This window comes from Vulpes lagopus, chromosome 3 (assembly GCF_018345385.1).
Source record: "Vulpes lagopus strain Blue_001 chromosome 3, ASM1834538v1, whole genome shotgun sequence".
NCBI classification, from domain to species: domain Eukaryota; kingdom Metazoa; phylum Chordata; class Mammalia; order Carnivora; family Canidae; genus Vulpes; species Vulpes lagopus.
In genome coordinates this window covers 73,452,754-73,475,297 of record NC_054826.1, presented here as the reverse complement: position 1 = coordinate 73,475,297, position 22,544 = coordinate 73,452,754, and the positions used below count along the sequence as shown (strand labels likewise).

General features: G+C 35.4%; 1 protein-coding gene across 6 annotated transcripts in view; it reads right to left on the bottom strand.

Moving 5' to 3' along the window:
- Positions 1-22,544, bottom strand: part of JMJD1C (jumonji domain containing 1C) — a 325,530-nt gene that overhangs the window by 39,287 nt on the left and 263,699 nt on the right. For 4 of the 6 annotated variants that reach the window (XM_041746944.1, XM_041746940.1, XM_041746942.1 and 1 more), the window contains 5 exons: positions 8,677-8,782; positions 6,097-6,221; positions 4,942-5,085; positions 4,656-4,848; positions 2,861-4,548 (listed from right to left, as the gene is read on the bottom strand). In XM_041746944.1, the coding sequence (XP_041602878.1) occupies positions 2,861-4,548; positions 4,656-4,848; positions 4,942-5,085; positions 6,097-6,221; positions 8,677-8,683 (2,157 nt within the window). In that variant the 5' untranslated portion in view covers positions 8,684-8,782. Of the gene's footprint in view, positions 1-2,860; positions 4,549-4,655; positions 4,849-4,937; positions 5,086-6,096; positions 6,222-8,676; positions 8,783-9,368; positions 9,382-22,544 lie in introns of those variants that run through there. The other 2 variants (XM_041746943.1, XM_041746945.1) reach the window with 2 other exon arrangements.

The window sequence follows — 22,544 nt, the reverse complement described above, 5'->3', positions numbered from 1 at the left end:
CGAGGATCATTCATGTTTAAAAGGTCTCAGTTCTACATGATCCAGAAGTACTAAGTTGCAATCACTTGATAATGATAAATTTTTTACTGTAAGATGCTACTAAAAAGTATTTCCTGTTTCTTTACTTCTTACAATATTAGGGTTAAGAGATCTTCACTTTTGCTCAAAATGTTAAACTTACTCCTTTATAATTTTACCTAAGAAATGAAAATTTCATATGCTTGTTTTTAGTTTAACAAGTGTGTGACCAGTTAATAAAATATTTTATGCTTTTATATACATGGAGGCTAGAATGACATATACTGAGAGAAAATCCTACCCAACCCAGTTCAAACAGTTATTTAGATTGGTTTTTCAGGGTTGGGAAATTATGGAAAAAGACTCAAAAGTATTTGCTAGTTCATGTGTTCTTCTAGCCTGTCTTTGTCCAGTACCAGCTGCACCTAACATTCATGACACAAGAGTGAAGGATCAGAGTAAAAATGTGGGTGTATTAGGCACTAGGGTCACCAAGCCCGCTTTCAATAATGGCAAGGAGGATACTACAGTAATTAGTGACTTTTCATTGACATCAACTACATAATGTATACATTCCAGTAAGTTTCCAACTACAAGTTCAATAGCACCATCAAGAATGGAAATAGGAAGCTTATGGATCAGACCAATGCAAGCACAATTCTTCTAGAATTGAAATCCTGCCAGCATCAACTGTGGGGATGTTGGCACAGATTAAATTATGGAGTTTACTGGTGACTGCATTAAGGCAGGCCAAAGCTCATATACAAAGAAGTGGAGCCCAAAAGAATTATTTTGTTATGGGATTAAACCATACAAATTATCAAACTGTTAGCACTCTATATTGCACCACTAACCACTTGATGCCCTTTACCACTACTAAGGTTAACAATCACAACTTGGGAATCAAGGAAGGACTCACGACCATAATCTATGTCATCACGGCTACTCAGAATATAACAATTCCTTGGACAAACTTGGCATGAGGAACACCACCCTTGCATATATTACCAAGGCTCTGTGTGAGCAGGATTATCAAGGATAATCCTGGTATCAGGGATAATTACCTTCCAAATCATCACTCCCAACATATTTACTGTAGATCTTGCCCAAATGTGAAAGAGGTAAAAAATTCACAAGTTCACTGCAGCACTATCCATAATAGTCAAGGGGTGGAAGTAACTCAAAGTCCACTGACAAATGTATAAAGAAAATACGGTACATGCACATAATGAACTTTCTACAGTAGAATATTAAAAAGGAAATCATGTTACATGCCATAACATGAACATTAAAGATATTATGATATATGAAAGAAACCATACGAGGACAAATATTGTATGAATATCTATTCATATAATGAATATTTAAATGAATTATCTATAGCAGTGAGAATTACAGAAACAAAGTAGAAACGTGTTTGGCCAAGGAATAGTGGAAAGAGGGAAGGTAATTAGTGTTTAATGGATATAAAGTTTCAGTTTTGCAAGATGAAAATGTTCTAGAGATCTGCTGTACAACAATATAAACATACCTAACACTACTCAACTGGATACTTAAAAATAATTAGTATGATAAATTTAATGTTTTACCACAATAAAAATAAATAGGGGGTGCCTGGGTGGCTTAGTCGGATGTGTCTGCCTTCTGCTCAGGTCATGATCCCAGGATTCCGGGATCAAGCCACACATTGGGCTCAGTGTGGAGTCTGCTTCTCCCTTTCCCTCTGCCCCTATCCCCCCGTTTGTGCTCTCTCAAATAAATAAAACCTAAACCAACCAACCAACCACGTTTAAAACGAGTCTGTGGGATACGTGAAGAGCAACCTGGGCTGCAGCAATGATGAAGTTGTGTCCTAAATTTTAAGAGACCCATTCTCACTATTTTTGATACTGGGGATGGTAAAGGCCTCAACAATCATTTCTTTCTTTTTAAGATTTTATTTATTAGAGTGAGTATGAGGGGGGCAGAGGGCATGGTGCGGGAGCAGACTCCTTGCTGAGCAGGGAGCTCGATGCCAGGCTCAGTCCCAGGATGCTGAGATTATGACCCAAGCTGAAGGCAGAAGCTTAACTGACTGAGCCACCCATGCAATTCTCAACAATCATTTCTTAATATGAAAATAAATGTGGCTAGAGAAATCACATTAGCTCATGAAGGAATAAGAGCTCTCTATACCACCACCTTCACCAATATTCCTCACATTTGATGTTGGCAGGATCTCAGTCCCAACTTTACTTCTCAAATACCAAAAGTCTCCAACCTAGACACCATTATGAGAACAAGAGCATCAGAGAATTATAGCTTGTAACATACCATCAATATATCTAATGGGGAAATATAACAGTTTGTCTTAAAAAATAATTTTATGATGGGGCCCTGGGTGGCTCAGGTCATGATCTCAGGATTTTGAGAATAAGCCCCCCACTGGGCTCCACATGGGGCATGGAGCCTGCTCAAGATTCTCTCTCCCCCTTTCCCTACCCTCTTTAAAAAAAAATAATATGATGATATATACCAAAAGCCTTACAATTTTATATAAATTTGAATCAACAAATTTCACTTCTAGGAATTTAGCTGATCAAAAATAATTATAGATATGATTCACAATTAGTTACGAAGACATTTATTCTTCACAACAGGTATGTCAGAAAATTGGCTTTTTAAAATAATTTGGCTTTTCTGAGATTTCAGCTTCCATGTTTCCAGAGTTACTAAGTACCAAAAGTTTCACCATAATTGGAAAAATGTTTGTAAAGTTCTAACACATTTTACCATAATAAAATGTGATTAATGTTGATTAATAAGTATATACTGATATGTGGCAAACCACAGTATAACTTACCCTCCTTAATGAAGATTCAGCATTAACTGCATTTTCTGGGTGAACCCACTTTGAGGAAGGTAGACCAAGTCCTGAGTACGCATGTGTTCCATTTGGATATTGCCAAATAATTGGATAAAGTCCAAGCTGATTATATGAAGCAGAAGGATGGGCTTGTCCAAGAAGATGAGGTGACTGGTGCTGTAACAACTGTTGCTGTTGCTGGTGTGCTAATGCTAAGTGGCTCAAGCTGCTGGCATGAGCAGTCTCTAGTCGTGGGTGGCCACCAAGTAGGGAGGCAGTAGGCACTCCAGGTAACACGGCAGGAAGTAAATGGGGGTGATGAACAGAATGGTGTGGACCACTAGTAAGAGGGTGTGTGTTAATGGTAGGTAATGGAGTTTGACTGGATGATCCGGCAAGTAAGTGGGGTGCAGGAGTTAAGGCAGGGTGATGGGTACCTGGATTTAAACAGGTTCTATGGGATGAAGAATGAAGAGGAAAGGGATGCTGGTTTAAGAAAGGTGAAATGTGGTTAGCTCCTGTTTCTGACCCAACAAGTGCAGGATCTCTGTAAACTGTGAAATGCTCATTTTTATCAATGATAAGCGGGCTCTTTGTAGCTTCCAATGTATTGCCTCGAATAGGAACTGAATGAAAACTGCATCTTGATAACTCATGTTCTATCTTATTTGCTAGTCTTCTTTCACCAGTGGCTTGGCTATTCACATAAGTGGCCTTAGACTTTACAGAATCAGGAGAATGGGTAACTTTGGGTTTAATAACTTCAGGTGAGGGATTCGATTTTGTCTTGTGAGCATCTACTGAAGTATTAAGTTTAGATTTTATGGTCTCTGGGGGTGGGCTTCGCTTATGTAGCTTATCTTCTGTGATAGAAACTGCATTTAGAGAAGACATGTAAGAGACATACTGATTTTTCTCTTTTTCCATATTCAGATGATCATTTCCTGAGGAAGTACTTCTAACATTTGATTGGGTTAAATCTACTTTAACTACATCACTGACCCAGCTCTGATCAGAATCTTGCTTTGCTGTTTCTAAGTATTTTGCATTTGCAATAGAATGTTTTGAATCACTAATATTAGGATCCATTTTCTGAAGTGTCTGAAGGCCAAAGGTACTTGAGTTTTCCTGAGCCACCTTTTCTGAATTAGTGTCATTTGTAATATCAATAACACATTTTGGTGTGGGTGGTCTAGATACAAACTTCTCCTTTGGTAGTAATTCCACTGTGTGTGTTTTTTCGATATTGCATTCCTGAAGAAGTAAATCATTAGGATTATGATCAGAAAGTGTGGCCTGCTCTGATGAATGAATAATCATTTTTTCTTGAAGCTGAGAGTCAACAGACTTCTGTTTCTCTGCTTCTTCACGTTTTTTATCTTCCTGTACTTGATCCCAGGGAGGCTGGCTATCTATTATTAGTGTCTCTTCTCCTACCTTCTCATTATTCTGGGATTTTCCTTCTTCTCCATTTATCTTTGAAGTGTTTTTATTTTTCAACTCATTCTCTGGCTTCGGCTCTGAGGAATTATTTATCATCCTTTTATTTGAATTTTCTGAGTCACTGCTCTCAGAAAAGTCTGAAACATTGTCGGTTCGTAGTCTTTTCATATGTAGTTTCTTTTCATCCTCCTCAGGTTTCCTTCTTTTATTCAGCAACTGTTTGTTTTTCCCTTTGGGGTTTTCTATAAGATTTAAAAAGAGAAAGTTTTATTTTTCATTAATTAAAATATTAAATATATCTTAAATGTATTTTTATTTGTTCTCATTTCCATAAAAAAATGAGTACTACCTCCTCGTGCTATATAATCATACTTTTCCTCCTTCATCTTCTCTTCATCTGGTATACTGCTATCTGAGCCCTTCCTCTTACTTGGACGAGTATTTCTTTGTTGCTGTTGCTGGTGTGTATTCTGTTTTGGTAGAGCAGCTTGGGAGTTCATTGCTGGTCTGGGACTATTTGCTTGGGCACGTGTATAATGACTCTAAAAATAATTTAACAATGATTATTATTAACTGATCCTAAGTAACCTAAGGAAAAATATTTTATAATAATAAATCACTAACAACATACATACGTGAACTGTGTTGCTATTTTGACTGGCACGAGACCTTCGCCGTGATGTAATGCCAATATTTTCACCTTTTAACAAAGAGTGAACAACATCATCTAGAAAGGTCATTTGAACCATAGAAGGATCGACATTCTGTGGTTCTAGTACCTAATCCATGACACAAAACAAGAATAAAAATTAAACCCAATCAGCTAGTCGGTGTAACATTAGGTATAAAAGCAAGTTTAAGAATTAATCGGGAGCATAATACTAAGTCATAAAATGTATTTTAAAAATTAAGAAGTAATTTCCCAAAAAAAACCCAGCTATAAAATAAAGCTAAGAAAATACACTTTAAGAAGAAAATGACAAAAAGTGTAAATGAATACAAACAATAGTAATTTGAAAAAGGTTAAAGAAGCAACTATTTCAAAAACCAACGGCAATTCAAAGTTTCACTGAGAAGTGAAAGTTTCTCACCATTTTAGGAAAAAAATTAAATGTGGCCTAACAATATAATTTAGCATTTTAGCTAAAATTTTAACCAAAGCATCTGAATCATTTCTAAAGGGGTACTCAGACACCCTCCACAATCCACTTAATTTGGAAGACGTAAAATTTATTTTTTTTGGGTGTGTGTGTGTGTGTTTGTGTGTGTCAATAAACCACAGCTTTGAAAGATTTAAAATCAAGACTTTCAGACTGTTCTCTAAAACTTCATATGAAATTTGAATCCTTAATATTCACCATAAAACTTAAGGGAGCATACCATTAATGAAATTTGTTTTGACAAAACCTACAGTGGTGTGCATTAGTTTTCATTAGTGAAAAAAAATCATTTGGGAAATATATTTATTACTGGAGACAGAAAAAGATTTTAAGAAAGAATTTTAGCTTCCTAAGAATAAAAAAAAATTAATCAATTAAAAGAGTTTGATGCTTCTATTTCAGGCACTTATTTAATCATTGTTGAAATAAATTTGTTATCATTAATCTCCCTGTGACCTAAAGTGACCTCTAATTAATATCAGACACATTTAAACTTATTATGAGTATTACAACCATAAAAAAACCTAAAGATGAAAATTATTTAGTGTCAAACTGTTGAACCATTTTTTGGAAGGCATGGAATATTGGCATTATAAATTTCTCTTCAAAAATATTAGTTATACTATTTACCTGATCATTCATAACGATCATGGTGCGAGTGAAGAGATCATGATGAGTAATTATGCCAGTAAACCACTGGGTGGCAGAGTCTTGTCTATATACTCTCACTCTGTATCCATTTAAGGAATAAGGACCTTAAAAAAACACACATACATACACACAAGAAATAGGGGTATCTTAAATGGAGACATTTTCACTGAAGAACTACCTTTCAGGAGAAACAGGAGCTTTGTGATGAGTAATATCTTATTCAAGTATCAGTTTTCAAAAAAAATTTATTAGAAATTGTATACCTTAGAGCCAGATCACTGTGAAGTTATCGTTGAACACACTCTACTACACATATATTTCCTAATTCAATGGAAATAAAGTACTTTAAGTCAGAAAGAAGGTTTCTGGGATCAGGAGTTATAAGAGGACAGAACAAAGTGTAAAGTTAGAGTAGTCTACAAAGTCACAAGGTTGTATAAAGCTACTGAATAGGGTTTGGGGTACATAGAGGAATACACTTGGCTGAAACGGAAAGGTAAAATTTGATTATTTATTTATTTATTTATGATAGTCAGAGAGAGAGAGAGAGAGGCAGAGACACAGGCAGAGGGAGAAGCAGGCTCCATGCACTGGGAGCCCGGTGGGATTCGATCCCAGGATCATGCCCTGGGCCAAAGGCAGGCGCCAAACCGCTGTGCCACCCAGGGATCCCCGGAAAAGGTAAAATTTGGAACCCAATATCTGAGTTTTCGAAGTTGCCAAAACACTTCCATGTAACGACTATAAATTTTAATCTTCTGTGACAGCTAGAAAAAGCTGCCAAAGCTAGTGTGTATTTAATCTTCTTCAATTCAGTATTATTTTCCCTTTTATAAAAATTAAGAAAGTGAGGTTGATAGGTTAAATAAAATCTTAAGTGAAAGAGTTAGGAATGAATTTACTTATCTGAATCCTAGGTTGATGCTTTGACAGTTTATAAGTTTATAAGCCATTTAACATATAATTAGTAGCTGATATTTGCCAATTAAAAAAAAAACTGCCAGTATCAGCCTAAAAGTCAATTTACAAATGTATAGAAAATATTCCATTTGACCTATAAGTTAAATATATTCAGAGCCATTATAATCAATTATATAAACTCTAGTCTAACTATAAAGAATGAGACTCTAAGAATGTAATACAGTAAAAGCTTATAGAACTACTCCGAACATGACCAATTTTCAATTTCCACTAGCACAATTTTCAATTCCTAACTGCCTTATTCCTACCACAAAACACAATTTGGAGTCAGCCTTACAAAATAATTCAGCTTAGGATGGACAGGGACTATATATACTACCTCATTTTTTCACCTCTAAGAATATGATAAGGAAACAAAAGTTGTTAAAGAATATACTAGCCTGGTATCTTCAATAATTGCAAGGAAAGGAGAAAAAAAAGATACAGGGCATATCAACCAATTAAATTGTGGACTTTTTTTGGTTCCTCTGATTTAAAATTCATAAATGAATAATAATAATAAAGATCAGTCAATCCTGTTAAAAATCATTCAAGGCATTAATAAAACAAATGGAAATTTGAACATGATTATCCAGTATTTAATATTAAAGGACTATTAATTTTAGGGGAATAAGGGTATGTTGGCTTTATTTAAAAACAGAATTTGGCGATGTCTGAAATTTGATAGAAATAAACAGCAGTGTGGATGGGGCAAACCATCGTTTTTGGGGCTAAAAGGCAGATGGAAGTTCACGGAAATATTCTATTTCTGTGTATTTTTCATATTCTCTATATTAAATTTTAAAGAATACTTAGCCTAAGAAGAATTTAGTAAGTGGATGATCTGCTGCTATAAATACCTGTAACAAAGCAGAAGAGCCACACCTTAGAAATTATCTCTATTAATGCTGAAATTAAATGACATGGAAGTTGAGGGCTGAGATGAACATGGGTACTTAACAACAAAATTCCTTTTTAAAAACATTCAACAAAATATCAATACTTCACATCATACTGTCCCAGTTTCAATTCAATTTCAGAAAAAGCTTAAAATATATGATTCTACTGATAGAAAAAGAAATCACTAAGAATTATATAAAACCTCATTGGTCTGAAAGTCACACATTATAGACAAATTTAGAGCTTACTAAAAAAAGGAAACAAAACTAAAACTAGTATTATGGTTATTGCTGAGAAGGGTGAGCTGAAATAGGACACTTTTATCAGATACTAACAGCATTCTTCAAAGAAAATCAATTGTGGCTTTGGGCAATCCTCTACTGCAAACAATACTTCCTTCTCCAGGAAGGACACACCTAATTGTATTCTGTAATATGGAGATTTTCCTATCAACAAAACACCTGTGTGGTTATAATTTCATGTCAGTTATTTAGCTCAAATTAGTTAACAAACTGGTGAAGTTATCAACTTTCTACTGAAACTGTGATTTTGCTATTCTTTTCCCTGGATTGAATATAACTCAAAATATTAAACTGAGTTTTTTATAAACACTGCACATAACTGAACCAAAACCAAACATGAAAAACTGCCCAGTTCCAAAAAAAAAAACTTAATGCATAATAACTTCAAAATAGTTACCTTGCATAAAAATCTCCTGAACCTTTTGTTCCTTTACCCAGACTTTCACTTCTTCCTGAAGTTGCGGGTTGTCCCTGAGAACTGGGTTTAGGCTGTCTATGTCGTCCTAGAATTACAGATTAAAACAAAAGTCCATGTTACGCTGTCCTAACATTAATGTTACAAACTCTCCCTCCTATATTTTCTAAGGATTGAAGAAAATTCCTTCATCTAAATGTATGCAAAAACACAAATTCGTAAGTTATAGTTCATTAGCAATTACATATTAACAGAGCATAAGAATTAACCCATGGTAAGATTTGATCCTTGACAACGATGTCCTAAAGACAAAATGTAAAATTTACTAATGTGTTTTTTCTAACTTTAAGTGTGGCCTTAGATAAAGATATTTTTAAGGGTTTCATGATAAGAAGCAATATACAAACCAAATAGCATCAGGTCATCTAAGGTTGGTAGCAAAAGAATCAAGCTGAGTATTTTAGTGACAATGCATATGTACACATAGATGAATTACCCTCTCTTCCCATAATGCTTAAAATGTTCGAGTTTTAAACTACACAAGTCATTATCCACTATCTTGATTTAAATGTCAGTGAATTCAGTTCTACTCAAACTCATCTAACCAGTAACTTCACTGCTAAAATTTTTATTTTTTCAAGCCAGTGTCAAAGCATCCAGGCAATTAAAATTACATTATTGATGGTATTATCCTCATAACAGGGTGGATCTAGACACAGAAACAACCGGTTCTCTCTCCTTGGAGATGTGAATCACACAGTCACATGGTTTCCCACAATCTGTTGGTCCCCCGCTGGACTCTTTGACATTCTGTTCTCTCTCTCTCAAAGCACCTCTGCTGCTCCTGCATTTGAGATCAGCGGCAGGAGCCCTAGAGTAGAGCTGGGAAGAACAACAAAGCAGCACTGTCAATTGGCGGCCCTTATAAAAGTGGACTGGCAGATCATGGAAACCAGTGAACAGAGGGAGCTAAGTAAAGGGAATTATATCTAGTGAATAAAAATAATGTGGCAATTTGGAAAAGTCAAAAAAGTGGCTGAAGAGTACAAAGAAGGACCTCTAATGATGTAAGTCATACTTCACTCTTCTACTCTAAAGTTTACCTAAATTAAGCTTTTTCTTCTTACCTCACCTACTACTTTACAGGACCATTATGTATTTTTGTAATAACAGTGTGGTAAAGACTCCGATACTTCATTTATGCCTAGTGAACACCAAGAGGAATAAAGGACTTCAAAGTTATCAATTATATTCCTTGGAAAATATAAAGAAATGCTATGTTACAGAAGGAAATACTTAGAGTGGGAAAGTATCACACAAAAAGTGGGTAAAATCTGTTATTTGGGGGAAAAATGTGTATGACATTCTTTTTTGTAAAGAAACTTTCTAGAATCCCTTTCTCCACACCCCTTTAATAATGAATGCACTGCACACTTAGTTAACCTCTTCATCTTAGGAACAGAAAATACAATGGAAAGTTTAGACTATAAGCCTCTTGATGCACACCAGGTAACAGTCTAGTCTATGAGATGAAACACAGGAAAACATTCTATTTTCCAAGGAAAACCATTACCATTTTCAGACAACTCTGAAAGCTATCAAATTCTTTTAAAATCTCTTACTTTACCTTCCACACACAGATCCAAGTTCAACTCCTGAAGTCAAGCAAACACAAGTCTAATCACGTCCTACCCCACAGTCCTTCAAACATTTACATTCTGGTTTTGTTTCTGTAGTTGTTTTGTTTCTTCTCTAGGCCAAAACCCCACTTTCATCACAACCACTCTTCTCCTATTCTAGACATTTAAGTAGCAAAAAGATGGGCATTTGTCTAGAAAACCACACAATTATGTGGGCGTCAGTGGTGACTTATACCAAGTTTGTATTTCTCCCAAGCTTTTATACTTTGAGGTGGAAGGGTTTAATTGCTATTAAAGCAGCACTGATAATACTTTGTAGACAGGTACAGGTATGCTCTATAAAACTAGTTTCTTGTATTAAATTTTACAGTTTAAAACTATTAGGGGTGCCTGGCTGCTCAGTTGGTAGAGCAAGTGATGCTTGATCTTGGGGTGAGAAGTCCAGCCCCAAATTGAGCATAGAGTTTACCTACAAAAAAAAACAACAAAACCCCTATTGGAATAAAAAACTGTTCAATATTTATTTATATTTATGTAAAAAGTTAAGATATAACTTACCTATGGGCTATATTTCCAAGATCATTAAACATAGAAATACTTCCTCAACAATGACCCATTAATTTTTCTTTTTTAAGATCTTACTTTTAAGCAATCCCTACACCCAACATGGGCCTTGAACTCCACAACCCTGAGATTAAGAGTCACAGGCTCCTCAGACTGAATCATCCAGGGGCCCGAACCCATTCATTTTCTACTGAGAAAAGCATACCATTAAAAACTGATAAATTCATTGGCTCTGCTGGTTAGGCATCTGTCTTCAGCTGAAGTCGCAATCCCAGGGTCCTGGGATGAGCCATCAGCTGAGCTCCCTGCTCAGTGTGGAATGGGCTCCTCCCTTTCTCTCTGCCCCTCTCCACTACTCATTCTCTGTCTCTAGCTCAAATAAATAAAATCTTAAAAAAAAAAAGAAAACTGATTTGAACCTAGTTATTGAAAGGACCTTATAGAATTTCAAATTTCTACATATCAATTTCCTCATCTATAAAGCAGTTACTAATATCTGACTCTTTTCATCTTAATGAATACATTTTCATAGTGAGACTTTTAAAAAATAACTGAAACTAGTTTTCTTAAGACATCCAATTCTGAATTATCCATGGTATTGGATGACATATACTACTAAATCAATTAAAACTCAAGAAAATTATCCCAACAAACTGTCTGGTTATGATAGTCATATTGCTAAAGAACTTTGCTCTGTAAGTTATAGGTATTTCTTTTTTAGAAAAAAAAATTTATTTATTTATTTGAGAGAGAGCGTGTGAGAAAATATGGAAGAGGGATCTAGGAAGATGGAGAGAGAGAAAATCTCAAGCAGGCTCCATGCTAAGTGGGATCCCACAACCTTGAAATTGTGAACACCCAGGTGTTCCTGTAGGTTTATTTCTGTGGTAGTCATCATTCCCCATTTTAAAGGATTAAGTAATCAAATCTTCTAAGAATTGCTACGAGGTGGGACTTCTGGGTGGCTCAGCGATTGAGCGTCTGCCTTCAGCTCAGGGTGTGATCCCACACGCGGTTCCAGGACAACTGCCGCATCGGGCTCCCTGCATGAAGCCTGCTTCTCCCTCTGCCTGTGTCTCTGACTCTTTCTGTCTCTCATGAATAAATAAACTAAAAAAAAAAAAAAAGAATTGCTACAAGGTAGCCAAATAAGGTGAGGTTTTTTTTGTTTTCTATTTATTGAACAATTTTGTGAATGTGCTAAAACTCAGATACAAGGCTACAAGGCAAACTCACAGAGGAGCAAAACTAAGGATCTGTAATTAATATAGATTATTAATATGAATATTCACTATCTTTCAGACTATGATTAACTTTAGTTGTGCTTTGAGTCAGATTTTTAAAAAATCAACTACACAGTAATTTTTCAATAATTAAGTTACCTATACACATAATTTTTATATGAAGTGAAATATGTATTTCTTCAATTTCCCCAAAACAAATCACCCAGACAGTGAAGCAATAGCACCCTCTGTGAATCTCTTCTCCTTCATAAATTCTATGCTATGTATTATTCTGTGAATTGTAACTTCCAGCAAATGACTAATAGGAAAATAATCAGGTAAGCAAGATTTGCTTTACTAGAAGCTTATGTAGAAAGCACAGAAAAGCTCTAAATAATTAAGTGAAGTTTTGGACTACCTTTATTATTCACTTGTGTGCTGTTTCTCCATTTACAAAGATAGAATTTAACTCTAACTGAACATTAGTGGGGCACCTTAATGTACATAAGAACAGCTAACATGATTGCTCATGTTTATTATGACAGATACCGTGGTAGGTGCTTTCTGTACAAAACAATTTTTGTAACACTTTTCTAATGCCTAAATTATTATTCCCTTTTTACATGTTATACCCAGGGAGGTGCATGGCTATATCATCAGGATGTAGATAGAGAGCCCTTAGCATCTGAATCTAGTTCTATAACTCTGAGAGCTCAGGCTCCTTTCTCATTCTCCTCTGAAGTAGTTACAATGAAAAGGAATGACCTTTTTAAAAAAATATTTTATTTATTTATTTATAAGAGACACAGAGAGAGAGGTAGAGACACAGGCAGAGGGAGAAGCAGGCTCCATGCAGGGAGCCCAATGTGGGACACGAGTTCCCCGTGGCCCTGGATCATACCATACCCTGAGGGCCAAAGGAGGCGCTCAACCAGGTGTCCCAAAAAGGAATGAATTAGATTGTTTACTATAACTGCTTTTCAAAATTTGACACATTTCTTCACATTATATGTAAGAAGTAAAAGGCAGCAAAAGTAAAAGACTATCTTATGAAGTCAGAATGGGTCAAAAGTGAAGAACTGAAAAAAAAAAAGTGAAGAACTGAACGTCAGGTCGAAGTTATATTGCTGTAACCCCTCACATTAGTTATGTAAAATTCCATACATAGCAACCATCTAACACTCATTTAAGAGGGGAAATTTAGGATAAACTCATGCAATCTTATCAGACAGCATCAAAGAGAATACAATCTCTTTTGCAATGTGACTTCGTCATGACCTACAAATTCTCAAATGCTTATTTCTAGGTAAACACTGCCCTAAACCACTATTTGAGAGAATAAAGAAAGTTTTTTTTCATATGTAGAAAGAATATGAATCTTTTTTTAAAAAAAGCATTTCTCAAAATCTGAAAGTCAAAATCAGGTTAGAATCTGTATTCTGACAGTAAGACTAACCTTATTTTTTTTTTTTTTTAAAGATTTTATTTATTTATTCTTGAGAGATAGAAGGAGAGACAGAGCCAGAGACACAGGCAGAGGGAGAAGCAGGCTCCATGCACCAGGAGCCCGACATGGGATTCGATCCCGGGTCTCCAGGATTGCGCCCTGGGCCAAAGGCAGGCGCCAAACCGCTGCGCCACCCAGGGATCCCCGACTAACCTTATTTTTTAAGCGATTCTCTACTTCATTCCAGTTCAAAAGAAAAAAATAACAATCACATTAGTATAAAAAATAAGATTACAGCATGAAGATATTCAGATATCCCTGACTAGGTTTAATGAGAGGAATATTATGACTGTTCATAATATACGTAACAAATTTTCTAAGATAATAAGGGAACTCTTTGTCTTACCACGACAAAGTGCTTCATACTGGTTCAACAAATATTTTCTTTATGTCACATATATTCTGTATATAACTACTGACAGAATAGCTGACGGTAGCTTGAATTAGAGAATAATATACCAGCTGTTAGGTTTCTAGATAGATGACTGAACTGACTGGCTTAATAACTCTCAGAGATTTGCTCTAAAGTCCTAACTGATGTCTAGGATAACACTTTCATTTTAGAATGCAAGAAGTATGACAAGACCAAGTTTCTCTCCTTTTGGACAATTTCTTTTTTTTTTTTTAAAGATTTATTTATTTATTTATTCATGAGAGAGAGAGAGAGAGAGAGAGAGGCAGGCAGAGACACAGGCAGAGGGAGAAGCAGGCTCCATACAGGGAGTCCGACGCGGGACTCAATCTCGGGACTCTAGGATCGCATCCTGGGCCAAAAGAAGGCGCCAAACCACTGATCCACCCAGGGATCCCTGTTTTGGACAATTCCTAATACACAATGACCTAATACATGCTTTTAATCGAATATTGATAATATGTAGCTTATGGAATGATTTTTCTCCCTGCAATAAAATCCTTGACCTTTGTGGTGACCTCTTAAATCTCATCACGTTACATAAATTTCTCCATTAAAAAAAAAATCACATTTGACTGTATTTTATTAAGAGTATAAAGTAACTACTTGTATCTTGAATGTCAGGTTAGGTAATTAAACATGCATTGCGCCACGCCATTTTCCCACAGTTATAATTTAAATTCACGCTTCAGCAAAACTATAAATGATTGCTTGTCCTTAGATCCCTGGGGCTGCTAGCCAACAGTTAAAAACATGAATTTTAAGTCCATGTAGGTCAAGAGTGATACCCACTGCTATCATAGCAATTCTTGTATAACTTACAGAAGAATCCACTTTGTTAGAAAGGATTTACTGGAACAAGAAACCTACTTAGTCTGAGACCACTACAAAGATCTTCAAAAAGCAGTTGTCCAAACCATCTGCAGTTTAATTAAATCTACCAATGAGAGCTTCCATGTCTTTTAATGACTTAAACGAAGGGTTAAGAAAAAAGTTTGCCAACTTTTCTTACAAAGGGCCAAAGAATAAATAAGTTAGGCTTTGAGGGTCATACTAACTGCTACAGCAAGTACTCAACTCTGCTATTGTAGTACTACAAGCTGCCAAACAATACCATAAACAATACATAAATGAAATAGCATGGCTGTGTTCTAATAATTTATTTTCATTCTATGAAACCTGAATTTCACAGGATGTTCAGGTGTCATGACATATTATTCTTCTTGTGACTTTTTCTTTTTAAAAATGTAAAAGTCCTAAATGTTTTATCAGAATCTGGAAGAAAAAAAAAAAAAAGGCCTTACAGAAACAGGAGGCAGGATGGATTTGGCCCATGGTGGTAGTCTGCCTACCCATGATTTAAAATAAGAACGGATAAATTACTGATACAAAGCAAGATTAGAAACTTTCAATAGAGGCAATTTGATGGCAAATTGCAAATCTATTTCCATAAATTGCTGCATTTTATACACACACACACATATGTGGCATATGTATACACACACACACACACACATCTATATATTCCTATATTCATGAATATAGAAATCTATTCATGAGCAAGGGAAAAGAACTCAATGACCAAATCCTTTTCATTAATAATTAAAGAAAAAAAATACTGAGACAAATCATTTTTTAAGACTTTCACAAATAAACGAGTTTCCCTGGATATATTCCTCTACCATATTCAGCCTTCCAAATATAATAATGTATCTGGTTTTGGAGGAGAAAAATCACTCACTTTGAAAGATAAGATTTATTCTCTTAGGTGAATGAGAATTATACTTATCGAATACAAAGATTGGTACCATCCACATCTGTGAACTTTGTAGGAGGGTAAAAATAGGTACATGCATTGAAAAATGATAATTTTCCTAAAGATAGTGTTCTAACATTAATGCTATGCTTCTAAGATCTCATATTGGATTTATTAAGAACACCACAGATTAATTTTAAACTTCTCTACATATATAATGTTAAGATATACCTATTTAAAAACTTTACTAATCAAAATCAATACATAATTAAGTCCTGGGTGTTACATGTTTTTATAATTCTTGGTTGATTCTGGTTTTTATTTTTTTTATTTTTTATTTATGATAGTCATACAGAGAGAGAGAGAGAGAGAGAGAGAGAGAGAGAGAGGCAGAGACATAGGCAGAGGGAGAAGCAGGCTCCATGCACCGGGAACCTGACGTGGGATTCGATCCTGGGTCTCCAGGATTGCGCCCTGGGCCAAAGGCAGGCGCCAAACCGCTGCGCCACCCAGAGATCCCGGTTGATTCTGGTTAACTCAGAAGCCTTGAATTCAGACTACAATTTACACCCCCCCCCCCAAAAAAAACAAAAACAAAAACAAAAAAAAAGGGATGCCTGAGTGGCTCAGCAGTTGAGTGCCGGCCTTCCGCTTAGGGTGTGATCCTGGGGGATCAAGTCTCGCATCAGGCTCCTTGCATGGAACCTGCTTCTCTCTCTCCCTATGTCTCTGCCTCTCTCTCTCTCATCAATAAATAAATAAAATCTTTTAAATAAATAAACAACAACAAAAAAGAATTTCTCTTTCAAAAACATAAAGATTCAAATGGCAGAAGAGAAAATGGGCTAACGTTTTCTATTATCCATAAAATTCTTTCCTCATTCACATAATCAAGGAAATAATGTGATACACACTCATTCTGGCTAAATTATTTAAGCTGTGAAACTATGTGGAAAAAAATTTAATTTCTATTAACTTCTGAAGACTATTAATCAGTAAATAGTTCTGGAAATAGGACTGATGTTCAGAAAGTTTAAATGACGTTCAGATGTAGTTTTTATTGGCTAAAAATTGATTCTGTTGTATAAGGGAAAACATTGTAATATTTTATAGTTTTTAAATGTATATTTTTAAGCAATATTCTCACATTAGTTTTATTTTTATTTAGAAACAAAAATGTTAAAAGTGATAAATGGTCTTTAACTCACATTGATTCAAACAAGCCAATTTCAGTCAACAGCTTAACGAAAATTAGAACTATTTTGGCGCATTATGTTTTTTCTCTAAAAGTAGCTTTTCTATAACTATTTTTATCAGACATTGTGGCCTAATGGTAACCGATAATTTGAAGTCACTTAAGGCAATACCCAGCAGGTCAGTGGGCAAATTATTTTAATTTTGTCTGTGCATAAAATGAAAACACCACCATAGCTTTCTCCCACATTTTTTGTTTTCAATTCCATCATTTTCACAGCATCATCACTTAATCATAAGAACTTAACAAAATAACAAATTATCTAATACCCAAAAGGTTCTATAAATTCTATAGGATCCTGAAGCCAAATGTCCTTTCTATAAAATAAGAAATGTAAACACAACTGAAACTTGAGTTATATTCACAATGGTAGTTCACAGGTTTATAAGCATATGAGATATGCATTTTAAAAATCTCTAGTTAGAAGATTGAAAAATGAATGTTTTCTTCATGAGAAGGTAATTTAATTCTGTATGGGGGATATTATTATTTTTTAAAAGATTTTATTTTTTAAATTTATTTATCCATGAGAGACACACAGAAAGAGGCGGAGACACAGGCGGAGGGAGAAGCAGGCTCCATGCAGGGAGCCTGATGCGGAACTCGATCCCGGACCCCAGGGTCACAACCTGAGCCAAAGGCAGACGCTCGACCACTGAGCTGCCCAGGCATGCCTGTATGGGGAGATTAATCTCATTTATATGGTCTCCTAAGGAACATAGATACTGCAAACAACAACAACAACAACAAAAAAAACGGGGGAGGGAAGAACCCAGAAAGGGATGAAGATTCTCTCTCTCTCTCACACACAAAATTATATGAAAATAGATGGATCTATCTATCTATCTATCTATCTATCTCCATCCCTATGTAATAATTCTTTGTTTCTCTATTCCTCCAAAACCTAACTATATGACTCGGAAAAAGAAAACAATTAGGGTTTAAAAGAAAAAGATGTTACCACATCTTGCCACATAATTGTCTCTATATACTCCTGGGAGTATGATCAACAGTTTTCAAATACTTTACCTGGTATTTTATGTTACATAAAAGTAATGCTATGTTATGTCTAAAATGTTTCTAGGGGATCCCTGGATGGCTTAGTGGTTTGGCGCCTGCCTTTGGCCCAGGGCATGATCCTGGAGACCCGGGATCGAGTCCCACGTCAGGCTCCCTGCATGGAGCCTGCTTCTCCCTCTGCCTGTGTCTCTGCCTCTCTCTCTGTCTCTCATGAATAAATAAATAAAAAATATTTAAAAAAATAAAAAAATAAAATACATAAAATGTTTCTAAAACATAATCGTGAATCAATTCTGGTGACTTGACTCTTTACAACACATTATATGATAAAACCTGAAGTTGATGTGATTTATTATTATCACTAAAATTTTAGGTTTTAGGCAGAATTTTAAATTAGTATTTATGAACTACTTGATTCCCTGTTTACAAATACATTAATATTTTTGAATCAATAGTGTTGGAGACTTTATAGAGCACACTAAAAAACAAACAAAAATGCTATGCAAGACTTCAGTGTACCCTAATCAGAAATAAGCTGGTATATACAATTCACTCAACCTTCATCCTTAATTTGTATTTCTTTTTTTAGAGAACAAAACTGACTTCAATGGAAATTAAGGCACATTTCTAAAAAAGCAAGCTTTAGAAGCAATGACCTGTTGCAAATAGCTTGGGCGGCCTTGGGAAATTCTTGCCAAACACAATCAAAGACACTGACTAGTTGTAGAAATCAGTAAGCCAGAGGTCAGCACTGAATCCAAAAGTGGGGACTATTTTATGGATTACAAGCACATAAAACAAAAAATACTCTTGTTTTCTACTTAAGAGCTTATTTTTATACTATTCCTTCTAAAGTCTTTTTGCCAGTCTTAACAATCTTCTTGTCAATATATTACAACATACATTAAAATAAATCAGCCTTCTAGAATACCCCCTTTCTGACCTTGTCCTGATTAAAATAACCTACCAATCTTTTTAAATCATTTTACTTGCATGCCTCATTTTATTTTGCTTCATAGATATTTCTTTTTTTTTTAGAAATTGAAGATTTGTGGCAGCTGGGACTCGACTAAGTCTATATTGGTGCCATTTCTCCAAAAGCATTTGTTCATTTCATGTCTATTAACACTTTGGTAATTCTTACATTATTTCTAAGTTTTTCATTATTATTGTATTTGTTATGGTGATCTGTGATCAGTGATCTCTGATATCACTAGTCTGTTTTATGGCACCACGAACCACACTCCTATATGGTAGCAAATGCAATTGATAAATGTGTATGTTCTGACGGTTCTACCAAAGCAGCATTCTCAGTCTCATTCCTTCTTCTCTGGCCTCCCTATTTCCTAAAATACAATACTGAAATCATGCCAATTTACCCCTACCATGGCTTCTAAGGCTTCAGGTGAAAAGATGTCAATCATCCCTCACTTTAAAACCAAAGCTAGAAACGATTAAGCTTAGTAAGGAAGGCATGCCAAAAACCAAGACAGGCCAAAAGGTAGGTTTCTTACGCCCAACAGTTGGCTAAGTTGTGAATGCAAAGGAAAAGTTCTTGAAGGAAATTAAAAGTGCTACTCCAATGAACACAGGAATGGTAAGAAAGCAAAATAGATAGCAAAATGGTCTGGATAGAAGATCAAACCAGCCACAGCATTCCCTTAAACCAAAGCCTTATCCAAGGACAGGGTCCTAACTCTCCTCAATTCCATGAAGGCCGAGAGAGAAGTGAGAAAGCTGCAGAAGTAAAATCTGAAGCTAGCAGAGGTTGGTAAATAAGCTTTAAGGGAAAAAGTCATCTCTATAACATAGAACTGCAAGGTGAAACAAGCGCTGATATGGAAACTGCAGCAAGTTATCTAGAAGATCTAGCTTAGATAACTAACAATGGTGGCTACAATAAACAACAGATTTTCAATGTAGGTGAAACTGGCCTTCTACTGGAGACGCCATCTAAGAGCTTTCATAGCTAGAAAGAAGTCAACGCCTGACTTCAAAAGTTCCTAGAACAGACTGCCACTCTTGCTAGGGGCTAATGCAGCTGGTGACTTTAAATTAAAGCCAATGCTCATTTGTCATTCTGAAAATCGTAGGGTCCTTAGAAACTATGCTAAATCTACTGTGCCTATGCTCTATAAATGGAACAAAGCCTGGATGACAGCAGATCTGTTTACAACATGGTTTACTGTTATTTTAAGCCCACTGTTGAAATCTACAGCTCAGAAAAAAAGATTCCTTTCAAAATATTACTGCTCATTGATAATGCACGTGGTTATACAAGAGCTCTGATAGAGATGTACATTAATGTAGTTTTGATGCTTGCTAACACAACGTCTATCCTGCAACGTATAGATCAAGGAGTCAATTCAACTTTCAAGTCTTATTATTTAAGAAATATGCATCTTGTAAGGCTATAGCTGCCATAGATAGTAATTTCTCTGATGAAATAAATGGAAAACCTTCTGGAAAGGATTCACCACGTTAGGTGTCATTAAGAACATCTGTAATTTATGACAAGAGGTCAAAATATCAACATCCGTAAGAATTTAAAAGAAGTTGATTCTAACCCTTATGGACAACTTTTAGGAGTTCAAGATTTCAAGAGAGGAAGTAACTACAAGTGTGGTAGAAATATTAAGAGGACTAGAATTAGAAGTGGGGCCTGGAGATGGGACTGAACTGCTGCAATTTTATGATAGAACTTGAAAGGATGAGGAGTTGCTGCTTATGGATGAACAAAGAAAGTGGCTTCTTGAGATTTAATCTACTCCTGGTGAAGATGCTCTGATGAATACTGTTGACAACAAAGGATTTATAATATTACATAAATTCAGTTGATAAAGCAGCATCAGGACTTACTCCAATTGAGAGAATTTACTCCAATTTGGAAAGTTTTACTGTGGGTAAAATGCTATTCAATAGCATTGCAGCTACAAAGAAATTAGTCATGAAACAGAGTTAATCAATATGGCAAGTCATTGTTGTCTTAAGAAATTGCCACAGCCACCAAAAACCTTCAAATACCATTGTGCTCAGTCAGCAGCCACCAAAAAAATTACAACTGGGTGAAAGCTAACATGACAGCTAGCATTTTCTAGCAATGAAGTATTTTTTAATTAAGCTATATGTACACTGGCTTTTTTAAAAGACATAATGCTATTACACACTTAATAGACTACAGTATAGTGTAAACATAACTTTTATATGCACTGGGAAACCACAAAAATCATTTGACTCACTTTATTGCAATATTTGGTTTATTGCAGTGGTCTGGAACTGAACCAGCAATATCTCCTATGTACGCCTATATTTACCATATATATCTCATGGCTCCTAGTTTCAGAAAAGCAATTTTATCGAGTGAATGTTAAAAAAAAATACAACTATATGTGGCCCTATGAAGGTTAACATAATTTACCATTACCTATAAAATCCTGTTTGTAGCCTGATCCCAGAGTTTTAACAGAGAGAAGGGAGGAAGGGGGAAATGGGGGGTAAAGAATCATTCTCAAAAATCTACCTTGAAGCTTTTTCAACTGTAAGCAACCAGTCATTATAAATCAATCCAAATATTAGGAATCTCCCCCCTTGAAACCTCCATTTGGTACTATTTGTCATTACTTACTTCATTATTAACTAAAACGGAAATGGTAAAATTAATTTAAGAGTAGTATATACTGTGAGAAATTACAAAACAGTGAAAAGAATCTAAATTTTTAAAGTTTCAAGGTTTTTAAATTTCATGTATAGTTACAGTTCTTTGTTTCTCTGGTCTTAATGACTTCCCCAATTTTTTTTTTTAAGATTTTATTTATTTATTCATGAGAGACAGAGAGAGAGGAAGGCAGAGACACAGACAGAGGAGAAGCAGGCTCCATGCAGGGAGCCTGACATGGGACTTGATGGGGACTCCAGGATCACATCCTGGGGCCGAAGGCAGGTGTGAAACTGCTGAGCCACCCAGGGATCCCCAGAATTTCCCAAATTTGTAACAACTGAAATATAATGTGAAGCAACATTCCAATATTATTTTCATTACATATATCTCCATCACTGAATGAATTTTAAAGTTAATTGAAAAAAATATTTCCTCTGTTCAAAAATCTGGCAATTCACAATTCTGAGGAACTCAAATATTACTGTAAATGTCTTTTTTTTTTTAATTTTTTTTTTTTTTTATTTATGATAGTCACAGAGAGAGAGAGAGAGAGAGAGAGAGAGAGAGAGAGGCAGAGACACAGGCAGAGGGAGAAGCAGGCTCCATGCACCGGGAGCCCGATGTGGGATTCGATTCCGGGTCTCCAGGATCGCGCCCTGGGCCAAAGGCAGGCGCCAAACCGCTGCGCCACCCAGGGATCCTTGTAAATGTCTTTTTTTTTTTATTATTTTTTTTATTTTTATTTTTATTTTTTTTATTTTTTGTAAATGTCTTTTAAAGTGAGAGAAAGGTTCTAACTACAGTGATCTTTACTT